The sequence below is a fragment of the Lissotriton vulgaris genome, chromosome 2_1 (assembly GCF_964263255.1).
Source record: "Lissotriton vulgaris chromosome 2_1, aLisVul1.2, whole genome shotgun sequence".
Lineage (NCBI taxonomy): Eukaryota > Metazoa > Chordata > Amphibia > Caudata > Salamandridae > Lissotriton > Lissotriton vulgaris.
Window position 1 is genome coordinate 1,527,517,309 of NC_141687.1, and position 16,232 is coordinate 1,527,533,540.

At 47.3% G+C, this 16,232-nt stretch overlaps 1 protein-coding gene across 1 annotated transcript in view; it reads left to right on the forward strand.

Moving 5' to 3' along the window:
- The window catches only part of LOC147732844 (5-hydroxytryptamine receptor 3A-like), a 63,146-nt gene extending 61,760 nt beyond the window's left edge, over positions 1–1,386 (forward strand). Inside the window, 1 exon segment of the mRNA XM_086954842.1 lies at positions 1,058–1,386. Within this exon segment, the coding sequence (XP_086810968.1) occupies positions 1,058–1,386 (329 nt within the window).
- Positions 1,387–16,232: the final 14,846 nt, after the last annotated feature.

Consider the following 16,232-nt stretch of genomic DNA (forward strand, 5'->3'; position numbering starts at 1 on the left):
ATTTCTCTTGCTATTATTGAATGGTAAGCATTTGAGCTTTAGCATGCCCCTGTGAGACTTCATGGCCCAATAGATTTTTGAAAGTCATCTGATTTGGAATACACGGACCAATCTTGGCATTATTTACAATGATATGTACTTTTCCTGACAGCTGTGCTGTATTCATCCACAAATTAGTAAATTGTAGCACTTTTACAAGTAAAAAAACCCTCAGAATATAGGTCCGTATTCAGAAAGGTAAATTTGGTTTTTACATCTGCCTGAATTTTTCAATAGGGCTCCAGGCATGGGCAAGCCAATATATGGGCAATGCTCTCCGCCACAAGTGCAGAGATCTCTGCAGCACTACATTGTCAAAAGACAATGGGTGCATCAGTGCGTCATTTCTCTTAAAAATGTGTGCTAAAGCATGAACGTTTGTCGGCATTCCCAAACTACATTTTGACCCACTCCAGCTTCGGAAATGGTAGAATATTTACTGCAGTTTAATGCTGAAGTTACTTTTCCTTCAGTGTGGGAAGGAGAACATATACCCACATTTGGTGGGGGTGTAAAGGAAGGGCTTTCTCTATGGGGAAAAATGTTCTTCTTGTACATATTTTTAATATATAAATACCAATGCACAAGGTAATTAATTCTCTCTGTATGGACTTCTGTGCCACAGAGAACTCCAAAACAGAAAGACCAGAAACAAAAAATTGGAATCTTTAGATTCCCAAGGTAATCTGCATAGAACCCTGTGTGAGGCACAGGTTCCCATGCTGTTTTCAGTAGGAATTGGTGAATACTAAAAAGTAGTACATCTGTACCCATATGTACAAGGAAATCTGCAAGGGCAGATTTACCTACTTTGTGAATGAGGCCCATAGGTTTTCAACAAGTCAAACTTTATTGGTGGGGCTTATTTCAGGCATGTTCCTTGCTTGTTCTTGGTCCTACCAAAGTTTCTCCAGGTACTCAAGGTAATAAAAAGTAAAATGAAGTAGGGTACTTCTGCCTTATGGTATGTGCTCTGAGAATGCTTACTATTCAAAACACTTGTGTTCTTGCCTTCCAGTGAAACTTTCCCACTACAGTTGCGAATCCACCAAGGACTATGAGAAGGCATTGGGCATGATGGTACCCCAGCAAGAAGGCACTCTTCTGGTGAACAGCATCCTTCATGAGGTCATGTCCATCCGCCATTTCCTGGAGAAGCGGGATGAGTCCCGTGATATTGCCAAAGAATGGCTGCAGGTGGGCTATGTGGTTGACCTGCTCCTATTCCGTATCTACCTGGTGGCCCTGTCCACTTACAGCATCACACTCTGCATTATGTGGGCATTGTACAGTAATGGGGGCTCCATCATCGAGACACTAGACAGCTAAACTACCAACATGCATTGAAAGCAGGTGGCATTAAATGCCGGTCTCTCAATAGACCCAGGCAAGGTGTCAAAACAAAATGACATAAAATTCAAAGAAAGGGACCGAAAAATAGGTGTTTTTATTACTGGATTGGGAGTGCTCCGGCAATAAAATATTAATTTGACTGGATTGGCAACCATACATGCACTGTTCCTGGGACTATTCAGTTGTGTTACGAATGCCACCATCTTTTTTCTGATTTACCCGCTTGTAGCTCATAGAAGATAAAGCCCAGCAGGATGACTGCTGTTACTGCACTTCCGATGAAAACAATATTCTTGGGTGACATTTTCCATATGGGTCTTAATGTGTGGAATTACAGTAAAATCATCTTCTTTGGGATCTGTGATTCAGTGGTCTGTTATCCAACAATTCCAAAATTATGTCGCTCTATAAGTGTGCAGAAGAACTTTCATTGGTTCACTAAAATGTGCAGGCTTCCAGGATAGAAATCAAGATACTCATTCTGCAGTAATATCACTAGGCAGAAAATTCTGCTGCCTGTGCACAGTGCAGAAGACATACATGGATTGGATCTGATCAGTTTTACCCAGCCCACCTCCAATTGTAGATTTAATAACCTAGACTTGGTAAAGAGACTATATTCAACAGGCAACAGGATGTTGGCGCTCATTTTCCAAATTATTAATGTAGGAAAGTCCTAATTTTACTCAACGCACGAGGCCAAGTATTCTGCATTATTTTTTTGCCACTTTATTTCAGTAGCAGCCAGAAAAAATAACATGTTGAACAAAAGAGGCAGAAATTTTATGAGACATACTACAAACCCCAGAAACCTGTTATAGAACTACTTAATCGCCTAGTACGGGTGAATCCTTAAGGTCTAATAAAGAGCAAAAGAGCACAGTCATTGGCAGTCCTTTCCATTTTTAGAGGCTTCCCCTCTATCCACACTGATGAAGAAACGAGAAAATCAAAAAGAAAATATAAATCCACCCAGAAAAAAATAATGTGAAACACTCGGGGCCCGATTCACAAAAGTAATCTGCGACAAAATCCTAACTTTACGACTTTCTGCATTCACAAAAGGCATTTAGTAGTAGTAAAGTTAGGATTCCTAACTTTACCACTAATTAACTGAGACAAAATCCTAATTTTACGACTTTCGGTATCCACAAAAGGCATTTAGTAGTAGTAAAGTTAGGATTCCTAACTTTACTACTACTAAATGCCTTTTGTGAATACCAAAATTCATAAAGTTAGGATTTTGTCTCAGATTACTTTTGTGAATCGGGCCCTCCTTATCTTCCAAAGAGCTCTCAATTAGATTACTGGAACCTGCATTGAGAGACAATGTGAAACAAGAAGCCTTGTCATATGCATGGGTGGGGGAAAAGTTGTCAAAATGAAATGTAAACCTTTCACAGAAAGCAGTAGTAATACTTGGCACTTTGTCTTTAATAAAATTAGGACTTTCTTAGATTAATAATTTGTAAATTCAGTTTGTTTTTTATCTCATCATGGCTCATATTATGTATGTTCAAAGCATATTCATGACTGGGTTTGAAGCATGTGCGAAAGGTTTGCAATAAATAGTCTTAAATCGGTCAACCAGTCACTCTCAGAATGTCTTATAATGTAACACTTGTCTGGAAAGCTATTGAAGCTGCCCTGTAAGATAAAATATCAATACTGACTTAGAAGATAACTCATTTGACTCATCTGGCAAAAATAGTTAAAGAAAAATGATGAAGTTTTCCAAAAGAATTCAGTAATTGATCAGCGACTTCCTGTGATCGGAAGTGCGGGGTTCGAACTCTTTGAGAATTGAACAAAAAAGAGTTTTGACTGGTCAGGAAAAGGATATTCTACCAAAGATAAAAGTCATCCTAGAAATAGAGAACATGCACTTGTAGGAGTAGACTGTCAGCTAACGAGTGTAATACTCTAATGTCAGAAATTGTCTGAAATCAAGCTTAACAACCTAATATGTTTGGCAGAGTTAAAAGAATTTTCAGGCCAGGACAAAATAATCACAAGGGGCCACATTACGATGTTGGGTGAATGGCCAACCGACAGCTCATTGGTGGCATTCAGTCCGACATCGTAGGCATCGGTCTGACTGCTTTATTATGATACGGGCGGTCTGACCGATGCCTGTGGGAGGAATCTGCTCCACCTCCGACAGGCCCAATGAGCTCATGATTGTGCTGCCCATAGCACAAGCCGCAATAGGAAAGCTACACCTTCTGACCGCTGTGAAGGCGGTCGCATCCTAATTTGGGAAGTGGGACCTCTGAATCCTTGTCGGGCTGTCCCATTTCTGACATGGTGCCGGTCGGACGCTCGTCGGACCGGCATTGTAATGGGGCCCATAGTAATCCACACTTTAAGAGATAGTCTCTTTTGATCTTCTTCTGATATAATTGTTCCATAAAACTAATCTGAAACTGCCATACTCTTCATAAATTGGAAATGGAAGAGGTATTTGATGCAGCGGGATCAAGATTCGATTCCAGACCAAGACCAGGCTGACCATTTCAGGTTGTGTCAGGCCCCAGAAATTTTCGATGAGTCTGTTATACTCTGATTAAAGGCCAGCATTTGTTTGGGATGGCTTGATACTTTCCATGTCACAAGTTTGAGATTGCCTAAAAGGAGCCTTTCATAAAGGTGCCTTGCTGAATTGTGAAGAAAATGGTCCAAGGTGAGCAGAAGGGTTGGGACATCCACCAGATACCTGATTTGGGTTAGCTAGAATGGAGTTATCAGCACTAGAGGTGATAGGGCCCTCTTGATCTTTTACAGGTAACAGGATATTATGTAGAAAGGGCTAGGGAAGAACAAAAATCCTATATTGAAGGAAAACATCTAATACCTGGCTAATGGATCTAGTCTCCACCTGATGAAAAGTGGAAGTTGAGAGGAACCCACATTTGTTAGAGTCTTTGAAAAATCTGAGGATGAAGTTTCAAGTTGCTCTTGTAATGAAAATTTCTTGAAACCAGTGTCTGGTGAAATAACCAGGAATATATTCTTTAACCGCATCACTGCGGCGGTTATTTTTCCGCTGTGCGGCTTTTTTCAAAAAGCCGCGTCAGATGACGAGCTCAGCTCGTCATCCGCACACGACCACCGTGGCTGATGACGAGCTGAGGTCGTCATCAACAGCGAAGGGGTTAATCATTTAACATGATGAGTTAGAGACTGAACTCCCAAAATTGTTTGGTCAGAGTTGCAAGTATCTGTGAATGAATACCTCCTACATTTGATAGACTTGACCATTCTAAAATTGTGCATTCTGAACAGAACCAAACACTTACTGAAGATTTAGTGAACACGTGAATTACAAAAGATGACTCCTCTTCTGACCATGCACCCCAGTTGAGAACTGGATACTGAAAACCCTTCTCCAGTCATACTGGCCCCTGATTGGAATAGTAGATTTAGAAGAGAAGTAAAACAATTGTCTATGCCATTCTATGCCTGAAGATGGCCTGTCTCTTTTATGTTTCTGAATCTAAAAGAATCAAGTCTGAATAGCTGGGACCCTTTCTGAGATGATGAATGTGCATTTGGGGGGATTTGGGTCGCTTTTAGAGTAGAAAATAAATATTTTATCAAGAAGCACTAAAATAAATTTTGGTTGACTTATGACAATTTCCAAACATCTTCAGGAGAAAAAATAGATGTTTGAAGATGAAGTAACAGAAGTGGTTTGTCAGAATATATTCCTGGGTATTTCACCAGATACTGGTTTCAAGACATTTTCATTACAAGAGCAACTTGAAACTTCATCCCCAGGTTTTTCAAACATTCTAACAAATGTGGGTTCCTCTCAACTTCCACTTTTCATCAGGTGGAGACTAGATCCATTAGCTCTGGTATTAGATGTTTTCCTTCAATATAGGATTTGGGTTCTTCCCTAGGCCTTTCCCCATACTATCCTGTTACCCGTAGAAGATCAAGAGGGTGCTATATATATATATATGTATATATATATATATATATATATATATATATATATATATATATATATATATATATATATATATATATATATATATATATATCCAACGTAAAAGGTTTGCCCCAATGAAAGTCCCTCCAGCAGGTACGTGTTGCAATCTTTATTGAGCACAATATGCATACGAGCAGCCGCAAGGTATCAGCATCAAGTAATGTTCAGACCAGCCAGACGCGTTTCGGGGACAAAATCCCCTTCTTCAATGGCTGATATTGCTCGAAAACACAGACAGCATAGCTCCCAACACTTTTCAATTAAAAGACCCCGCCCTTTTGGGCGTAACCATTTCCATGGAATTCTGGTTCATGTAGTGTGGGCGCTTACTTCTCAAGTGAGTCTCTCTGGTGTTCAAAAATAAAAAGCCGATTTTCTCCATGTGGGTTGATGCGCAATATGCAGTACTGCTCGCTCCGCTTTCCAATTGTCTCTCGTTGCCCTGTCTCCTCAATAACGCTGGCCCCAACAAGGCGCCAACTGAGCCCGCTTCAATTGGCGGTGAGCTTCTTTCCGCGTGCGGCACAGCCGCAAATATCCATCGTAAAAGGTTTGCCCCAATGAAAGTGCCTCCAGCAGGTACGTGTTGCAATCTTTATTGAGCACAATATGCATACGAGCAGCCGCAAGGTATCAGCATCAAGTAATGTTCAGACCAGCCAGATGCGTTTCGGGGACAAAATTCCCTTCTTCAATGGCTGATATTGCTCGAAAACACAGACAGCATAGCTCCCAACACTTTTCAATTAAAAGACCCCGCCCTTTTGGGCGTAACCATTTCCATGGAATTCTGGTTCATGTAGTGTGGGTGCTTACTTCTCAAGTGAGTCTCTATGGTGTTCAAAAATAAAAAGCCGATTTTCTCCATGTGGGTTGATGCGCACTATGCAGTACTGCTCGTTCCGCTTTCCAATTGTCTCTCGTTGCCCTGTCTCCTCAATAACGCTGGCCCCAACGAGGCGCCAACTGAGCCCGCTTCAATTGGCGGTGAGCTTCTTTCCGCAGCCGGCACAGCCGCAAATATCCAACGTAAAAGGTTTGCCCCAATGAAAGTGCCTCCAGCAGGTACGTGTTGCAATCTTTATTGAGCACAATATGCATACGAGCAGCCGCAAGGTATCTGCATCAAGTAATGTTCAGACCAGCCAGACGCGTTTCGGGGACAAAATCCCCTTCTTCAATGGCTGATATTGCTCGAAAACACAGACAGCATAGCTCCCAACACTTTTCAATTAAAAGACCCCGCCCTTTTGGGCGTAACCATTTCCATGGAATTCTGGTTCATGTAGTGTGGGCGCTTACTTCTCAAGTGAGTCTCTCTGGTGTTCAAAAATAAAAAGCCGATTTTCTCCATGTGGGTTGATGCACACTATGCAGTACTGCTCGCTCCGCTTTCCAATTGTCTCTCGTTGCCCTGTCTCCTCAATAACGCTGGCCCCAACGAGGCGCCAACTGAGCCCGCTTCAATTGGCGGTGAGCTTCTTTCCGCGGCCGGCACAGCCGCAAATATCCAACGTAAAAGGTTTGCCCCAATGAAAGTGCCTCCAGCAGGTACGTGTTGCAATCTTTATTGAGCACAATATGCATATGAGCAGCCGCAAGGTATCAGCAGCAAGTAATGTTCAGACCAGCCAGACGCGTTTCGGGGACAAAATCCCCTTCTTCAATGGCTGATATTGCTCGAAAACACAGACAGCATAGCTCCCAACACTATTCAATTAAAAGACCCCGCCCTTTTGGGCGTAACCATTTTCCATGGAATTCTGGTTCATGTAGTGTGGGCGCTTACTTCTCAAGTGCGCCTCGTTGGTGCCAGCGTTATTGAGGCGACAGGGCAACGAGAGACAATTGGAAAGCGGAGCGAGCAGTACTGCATATTGCGCATCAACCCACATGGAGAAAATCGGCTTTTTATTTTTGAACACCAGAGAGACTCACTTGAGAAGTAAGCGCCCACACTACATGAACCAGAATTCCATGGAAATGGTTACGCCCAAAAGGGCGGGGTCTTTTAATTGAAAAGTGTTGGGAGCTATGCTGTCTGTGTTTTCGAGCAATATCAGCCATTGAAGAAGGGGATTTTGTCCCCGAAACGCGTCTGGCTGGTCTGAACATTACTTGATGGTGATACCTTGCGGCTGCTCGTATGCATATTGTGCTCAATAAAGATTGCAACACGTACCTGCTGGAGACACTTTCATTGGGGCAAACCTTTTACGTTGGATATATATATATATATATATATATATCTATATGCATTTGGGGGGGATTTGGGTCGTTTTTAGAGTAGAAAATAAACATTTTATCAAGAAGCACTACAAGAAATTTGGGTTGATTTATGACAATTTCCAAAAATCTCCAGGAGAAGAAAATAGATGTTTGAAGATGAAGCAACAGAAGTGGTTTATCTTTAGCCTTTATTAAAATATTGTCTAGACAAGTCAAAAGACTATTTCTATGCAATCTGAAATAAGTCCTGTCTGGCTTGAGCTATATGTAGAAACTCCAATGAGTTGATGAGAGACTGAAAGAGCTTCAAATTGCAAGAAATACCCTTGCAAATTAATTTGGAGAAAATGTATGTGTTTGAGACAATCGAGCATGGACAGATAAGGAGCTTTCACATGTAAACAGACCACCCAGTGTGTGGGAATGCAGCACTCAAAGAAACAGCAAAAACGAGGAGAAATAAAAGTTTTCTCCTTATTGCACCAATCTAATGCCTGCTATTCAGTGGTGTTAGTTTTTGGCGCTGGCTCAGATTTACAGATCCTTGTAAATCTAGGGCAGTGTCAAAAAGCAATAGGTGTTGCGGTGGAATGCCTACAGCAACACCCATCGCACGTCCCTTTCATGCAGATACTCGCGTGAAAGAAGAAGATATTTACAAAGCGTCATTAAGACATGCAAAGTGGCTTAACGCTGCTTTGTAAATATCGAGCAGGGCATTGTGCCACCAGACCGTTGAAAAAAGTAATGTTCGGATGTCGCAATGAGCTGGTCATAAATTTGTTTCTGAACGGTTTTCCTAGGGGAGCCCTAATCCTAGCCCTGCTATAATCTGCCACATGAAGCAGAGGTTGACCAGTCAGAAGAAAGTTGGTCGAACAGCAAAGAAAGGCAGAACAAAGGTTAGATTGACGCATCAACTAGTCCAGCTTCACCCTATTAAATTACATTCTTGCCAGTGAATATTGAAGAGCGCCCAGGTTTGTTGTGGTAGGATTGAAACAATTCAAATCTGCACCATCATGTGCATCTGATTTAGAGACTGGAGAGTGCAAAATAACGTTGTAATTGTCATCCAATTGCTCCTCATTTAAAACATGGAAAAAGATTTTGGCCACCGTAATCTTTCTCAGCCTTTTTTTTCTTAATTTTTTTCCCTGTTGTGCCACTATTATTGTGCACATCTGTGTCTTTCCCTAATTCCACCACTGTTTTTATTTTCTTGTGCCTGCCTGTTCCTTTCGCCGCTGCTGCCCCTGTGGCCCTCCCGCCCAGGATTCCCCCCCAGAATTCTCCCGCTCCCGCCTCCCAGCCTTTCCTCCCTCCCACCTCCCCTACTTGCGCAGCAGAAGCGCACAGCGGGCACGCCAAAGGCAAGCCCATCTGCGCCCGTCCGCAACCCGACCACAGCCAGCGCCAGGAACCCTTGACCTCCCACTACCCATCACTACGACATCACCACCCTCCTCGCACTCAACCCTGGAAGACTTAGAGAATGCCAACAGGCCTCGCCGAACACGACCCACTGCCAGTTCTCTTACCTCGACTGCCGCCAGACCCTCATTGTCACCCAGGCCTCCAATACCATTGATGCCAGCACCTGCAAGACTCTAAAATGCATCCTCCTCAACGTACACGCCATACACAAACATGCCATGGAGATCCGGAACCTACTCTACTCTCTCTCACCTGACATCGCCTTCTTCACAGAGAACTGAATCAACGCATCCTCTGCCCCTGACATCAGCACCGCCGTCCCAGATGGATATAAGAACCATAGGAAATTCCACCCCAACCACCCAGGAGGTGGCCTCGCCATCGCCCACAAGAGCACACCCCACCTCAACCCCTCCAGCAAAACCTTCCCATCAGCGGAACACATGCACTTCCAGATCCAGACCACCCCCAAAGCCACACTCCAAGGAACCCTCATCTACAGACCCCCCTAGGCCCCCAACACCCTTTGCCACCACCATCACTGACCTCATCGCACCCCATGCCATTGCCTCAACAAACTACATACTCATTGGAGACCTAAACGTCCACCTTGAGAACCCCAGCAACCCCCAACTCCCCTATCCTTTGTGACAACTTCGCCAGCATCTGACTTAAACAACTCGTCAACACACTGACCTACAAAGAAGACACACCCTCGACCCCATCTTCGTGGAAGGAAACAGCGTCCAATTCAGCCACAAAATGCAGCCGCCATGGACATACCACCACTGAGTACACTTCGCCGTCAACACCTGGGCACCCAATGCAAACGACACAGCTAGAGAACTCCACACCTGGATCTCCAACTGCGCAAACAAGCTCGCCCGCTACGCAACCCCGACAGACAACGCCCCAGGAAAACCATCTGGTTCACCACCACTCTCCAAGAAGCCAGACGCACCTGCAGGCGCCTGGAAAAAGAACTGGAGAAACATCAAGACAACCGAAAACCCCACCACCTACAAGGATGCCATGACGCACTACCATAACCAGATCAAAGCCACCAAGAGGAACTTCATCCACAACAAGATCCTGGCCAACTCCACCAACTCCAAGGAGCTTTTCAGTGTTGTTCAAGAATTCACTAGCCCACGCAGCGAAGCCACAAGCATCATCCCATCCCAAGACCTCTGCAACAAGCTTCAAGATCAAAAACCTCTACGAAAACTTCATCCACCATCCACCAGGCGCCACACACGGCCCGCCCCCCAGAAACACCAGTCAGCCCACCATCTCCAACTGGACACTGATCATGGCTGAAGACACTGCCTGGACCATGGAAGCATCCACTCGGGGGTCTCCACTGACCCCTGCCCACCTCACATCTACCACAGAGCCGCAGTTGCCATTGCACCTGAAGTTAAAAGCACGATCAACACCACCTTCAAAACAGGCACCTTCCCAGATGACTGGAAGCGCACAGAAGTCAGACCCCTGCTCAAGAAGCCCACAGCTGAACCCACTGACCTCAAGAATTATCGACCCATCTTGTTCCTCCCATTCGCAGCCAAAGTTACACAGAAAACAGTTAACACAAAACTAACATGATTCATTGAAGAGAACGGCGTCCTTGACCCGTCCCAATCTGGATCCCGAAGCAGCCACAGCACAGAGACCGCCCTACACACTGCCACAGATGACATCCCCACCCTCCTGGACCAACGCCACTCCTCAGCCCTCATCCTACTCAACCTATCAGCGGCCTTCGACACCGTGTCCCACCGCACACTATTTACCAGACTACACGACGCAGGCATACAAGGAACTGCCCTGGACTGGATCCGATCATTCCTCACCGGAAGAAGCCAAAGGATCAGACTCCCACCCTTCCTCTCCGACACCATGAAAATCACCTGCCGAGTCCCACAGGGTTCATCACTGAGCCCCACACTCTTCAACATCTGCATGGCCCCCCTCGCAGCCATCGTCTATCAACACGGCCTCAACATCGTATGCTATGCCCTCGACACCCAGCTCATCCTCTCTCTCTCCAACAACCCCACCACTGCCAAACTCAACTTCCAGAAAGGACTGAAAGACTTTGCAGTCTGGATGACCAATAGCTGCCTGGAGCTCAATGCTGAGAAGACAGAAGTCCTCGTCCTTGGTACCACCCTACTGCATGGGACAGCACCTGGTAGCCGACCATCCTCGGAAGCCCACCTACCTACACCCTCAGACCACGCCAAGAACCTCTGCATCGTACTCGACTCATCACTCACCATGAACAGACAGGTCAAGCCCGTCACCTCCAGCTCCTTCCACACCCTCTGCATCCTCCGCAAGACCTTCAAGCGGATCTCCCCTGAGTCAAGGACACACTCATCACCAGCAGACTGGACTATGGAAACACACTCTACGCTGCCATCAACAAGTCCCTACTCGAGAGGAGGAGCCTAATGCGAGCCTAAGATGGCCGCGTAGGTGAGCAGCTCTGCCGGGACGGAACCCTTACCCCGATATCCTGTCATTATCCTGCAGCACTATATCGATTAACGGACGTCGGACCTCCTTAGCACCCTCCTGCAGCAACTCCGGTCCCGCTGTGAGGTTGGGGGCCAGAGGGACACCCAAGGAAGTTGGGGGCCGGAGGGATGCCCTAGGCCCGGAGCTCGAGTGGATGAAACAGACAGCCGCGAGTTTAACAACACCCGCGGCCGAAACCGGAAGTGGCGGGCTGAGTGGAGGGCTGTCTCAATTGCATCGGGAAGCGGTGAGGCGGACCGGTGCAAGTAACCTGGGGCACCTATCGGCGCGGAGACTGTAAGCGGGCACCGGAGCGCTTTCTACGCAGATTGGAGGCGATTGGTCTGGCGGTGGCTGGGGACCCGAGACTCGGCGGCGGGACGTGTTGGCGGCTGCCGGGGCTCCGGTCTCACTTGACGGGCGGTGGGGGCCTTGTGACGCCCCCTGATGTGGCTCATGGCCCCGCTGTGCTACTAAGGGGCGAGACACTGCGCGGGTACGTCATTGGCCTCCGAAACGCCCTACGCCCAGAACTCTAGCAGGAGACACGGCGGGCCGCGGATTAAGCTACTCCGCGGCCGAAACCGGAGGTGGCCGGCTGAATCGGAGCACTTTCAGCAGCGGCTCCGAGGCACAGAGGTGGATTTGTCCGGGCTTACCCGGGCCCCTTGGGCTGCGCCTGCCTGTGCTGATACTGTGGGCGGGCACCAGAGTACCCAGCATGCTGGTTGGGCGCCGTTTGTCTGGTGGTGACTGGGGCTCTGGGGCTCAGCAGCGAGATGTGCCTGTGGAGGCCAAGGCTCCGGTTCCACGGGTGAAGTGAGAGCTGAGGAGGAGGATTGCAAAACATGGCCCCCTTGTGGAGGAAGCTGGGGGGCCTTGGAAGATGTCACCCTGCCGTTGATTGCGGGGCACCGATGGAACCGCTCCAGTCAGTCACAGTAACCCCAGAGGCGAGATTAACTGCCCCACTGCAGGAGGCCCCTGGAGTGTGTCTTCCGGATCGCCCTGTTTGCCGGACTGGAGCTCAAATATCCTGCCACCCTCTGGCCCCTCCTCCCCCCCTCCCCCTGATCACCTATGAATAGGCAGAGAGAATCGGTGAGGAAATAGTAGTGAGCCTGGATCTTTTGTACTGCCGTATTTGACAACGGTTGGTGCCTGGAGGTGATTGGTCACGGGCGGGGAGTGAGGCCAGCAGGTGGACCTGGTACCTGGTGGGCAGCGGACACTGGGGTTGGCAGGGTTGGGGGTGGTGAGGGGTGTGGCTGCGAAATCATTTACAGCACAGGTCGGTGGGGTGGTGGTCGCTCTAGTACTGTTGTAAGTCCTGACAGAGGGCTAAAGATGGCATCGAAACCTGACTCCAAGAAGTCCCAATCCCGATTCTCTAAGGGATCTTGTTATGTCCAGACTAACAAGCTGGACCGATACACGACGCCTAAAGGGTCCCCGCAAGACTTGAGGAAGGTGCAGGACTCAGGGAAGGAACTGACTGGCCCACTGGTAGAGCCGACACTTCTTGATGTTATGGCGGCCATTGACGGGGTTAGAACATCCCTGGGACAGAAAATGGAGTCGCTTGACCATAATTTAGATACAGTGACCATCAAGGCTAACCTCATCCGTGCTGATCTCACCAAAACTAGTGAGAAGGTCAAGTCCCTTGACATTAAAACAACGAGTTTGATGGATGACGTGGCCTCATTGCAGCTGGAGGTGCGGAAGCTCAAACGGGCTGGGGAGCTTACAAGCCGGAAGCTCAATGATTATGAAGGGAGGGCCCGGAGAAACAACATCAGGATCGTTGGGGTTCCCGAAAAGGCAGAAAGCCCGGCACCAGACTTATTCGTAGAGGATCTTGTCCTCAAGCACCTTCAGCCCAAAGGTCTGAGTAACTTCTTTACGGTCGAACGGGCACATAGAATCCCTGAAGGAAGGCCAAGGCCAGGGGCTTCCCCACTCCCACTGATTGCGAGTGTACTTAATTTCAGAGATCGGGACGCTATCCTGCAGACTTCCAGGTCGGGAGGCCCTCTGAAATTTGAAAATGCCAATCTTTCCTTTTTCCCTGATTTTACACAAACAGTCCAGAGACAGCACCAGGGTTTCCTGGGCATCAAGAAGAGATTCATGGAAGGGGGATTGAAATATGCTATGATGTACCTGGCCCGACTGCGGATTGAGCTTAATGGGAAAGTTTTTTTTTTTTGATAATCCTGAAATTGCCTCAGACTGGTTAGACGCGCACCCTGGGCCAGAATCGGAGAAACCCGGGAATATCGAGGAAGGCGAAGTGTCGGAGCGGGAATAGGGGCGTGGCCTTTGGGGGAGGCCGCAAGGTGTCTTATAATGGCTTTCAGAGATGTGTATCATTATTGAGTTGGGGTGGAGGGGGTGTGGGGGGGTGTCCTTCAAAGCTGTCTTCCTCCTCACTACTATCTTTAGTTAGTCGGTTAGTTAGAGTGTGGGGCGACAGGCACACTGCAAGTTGGGGTCAGGCATTAGCCATGAGCAGGGGTGCAGGGTGGGGGGAGGTGCATTGGGAATGTTCCTTTTTGGTCTTTTGTTTCCTTTTGATGTGTTGTCAATTTTTGTTTATCAAGGCATCGAGTTGAAATGTAGAATTTACATATTGCAGCGGTCAGAGGATTGTTGCTTCCTTTTCATGTTTGACGATGCGGGGTAGGGAACTGAAGGTATTAAGTTGGAATGTGAATGGGTTGGGGGACAAAATTAAACATAGTGTGGTTCTTTAGTATCTTAAACGTCATGCGCCAGATGAGGTTTTACTCCAGGAAACACATTTAGTAGGTAATTTATGTAGGGCGATGCATAGAATGGGATACAGGCTGGTGGCTCATGCAGGATTCACGTCTGGTTCCAGTGGGGTGGGCATCCTAACTCGGAAGGCGCTCCTGTTGGTGATTGACTCTATTTCTGAGGATGACAGGGGCAGATATGTTGGGGTGACGGGTCGCTGGGAAGGGCAAGTCATGACCCTATTGTCGGTATATGTCTCCCCATGGTATGCAGGCTATCACTTTTGTTGACTTGGGAAAGATTCTGCTGGATCTGCTGAGGGGACTGCTGATTCTGGGGGGAGACTTTAATGCAGTGGTTTCTGGAGTTATGGATAGGCACCCCCAGCGGGATACGTGGCGTGTTTAGCAATGGCTCCCCGACTTTCTTGAGGCTATGGGGTTAGTGGATGGCTGGAGACTGCTCCACCCGGACCAGAGACAATACACCTTTCACTCTGGGGCCCATGGTAGTCTTTCCTGGTTGGATTATTGATTGGTGCCCGCAGTCCACCCAACTTACATTGTGAGGCGGTTCACCTTGCTAGGGGCATTTCTGATCATTCCCCGCTCTGATTCCGCTTCTGTGTTGCATTGGGATCAGCGGGGAAGGTAACCCCTATTAATCCCTGGTATATGCATAGCCCTAGAATTTGTAAGGACCTGATTAAGGTTCTAGATCATTATTTCCTGGAGAATGCGGGGTCGGTGTCCTCTTCTGTTTCTCTCTGGGAAGCCTTTAAGACGGTTATCAGAGGTCAGGCTCTGTCATTGATAGCTGGAATGAAAAAGGAAAGGAATGAAGAAGTTGTTGAAGTAGAAGCTGAGATAGGCAGACTGGTGGTAGGACTGGAGCAGGAGGTAACTCGTGCTAGCCTGCACGCCCTTCATCTTAAGCAACTCGAGTATAGATCTCTGGTCACTGATAGTGCCAGAGCCCTGAGTAGAGAGCAGCAGGGTCGGCTATTGGACCTCGGAGATAAAGCAGGGAAACTTATTGCTTGGCTGGACAAGAAGGATAGGGCAGATCGTGTTGTCCAAAAAATGGTGACAGCGGAGGGAGCATGGCTTACTGATCCCCAGGGTATAGTGGATAATTTCGCAGCTTACTTTCAAACTGTGTATACCTCTGTATCGGATCGACCAGAGGAGGATTCCCATTTGCTGCTGCTAGATATACAGCTCCCGTGCTTGACCAAGGAGGACCGTGATTTCATGGATAGTGCGCTTACCACAGATGAAATAGCCCTGGCGGTACGCTCATTGAACGCCGGTAAGGCACTAGGACCCAACGGGCTCCCAATTGAGCTATGTAAGCTTCAGCCTGACAAGATTGCTCTCTACCTTAAGGGTATGTTTGTTGAGGCCCGTGAGAAAGGGATATTACCTTATGATCAGAGAGTAGCGTCGGTGGTGGTTATCCATAAGGAAGGCAAGCCGAAGACTAACTGTGCCTCTTATAGGCCTATCTCGTTATTGAACGCAGAGCTCAAAATACTTGCCAAGCTTCTCTCTATTAGGTTGAATATAGTGATTAGCGGACTGATGCATCCGGATCAGTCGGGATTTATTCCCCATAGAAATGCGGCTCTAAATTTACGCAGGTTACATGGCATGATAGCCAGGGCTCATACCCTGAGGGAACCGGCCATAATAGCCTCGCTTGATGCAACAATGGCCTTTGACACCGTGGAATGGCCGTATCTGTGGGCAGTCCTGGCTAAATTTGATTTTGGGCCCGACTTCATTCGCTGGGTGCGTTTGTTATATACTGAACCGCTCGCCCAGGTAGTGGTGAACAACCGGGTCTCAGTGTCCTTCTGTCTCGGGCGGGGCACCTGACAAGGCTG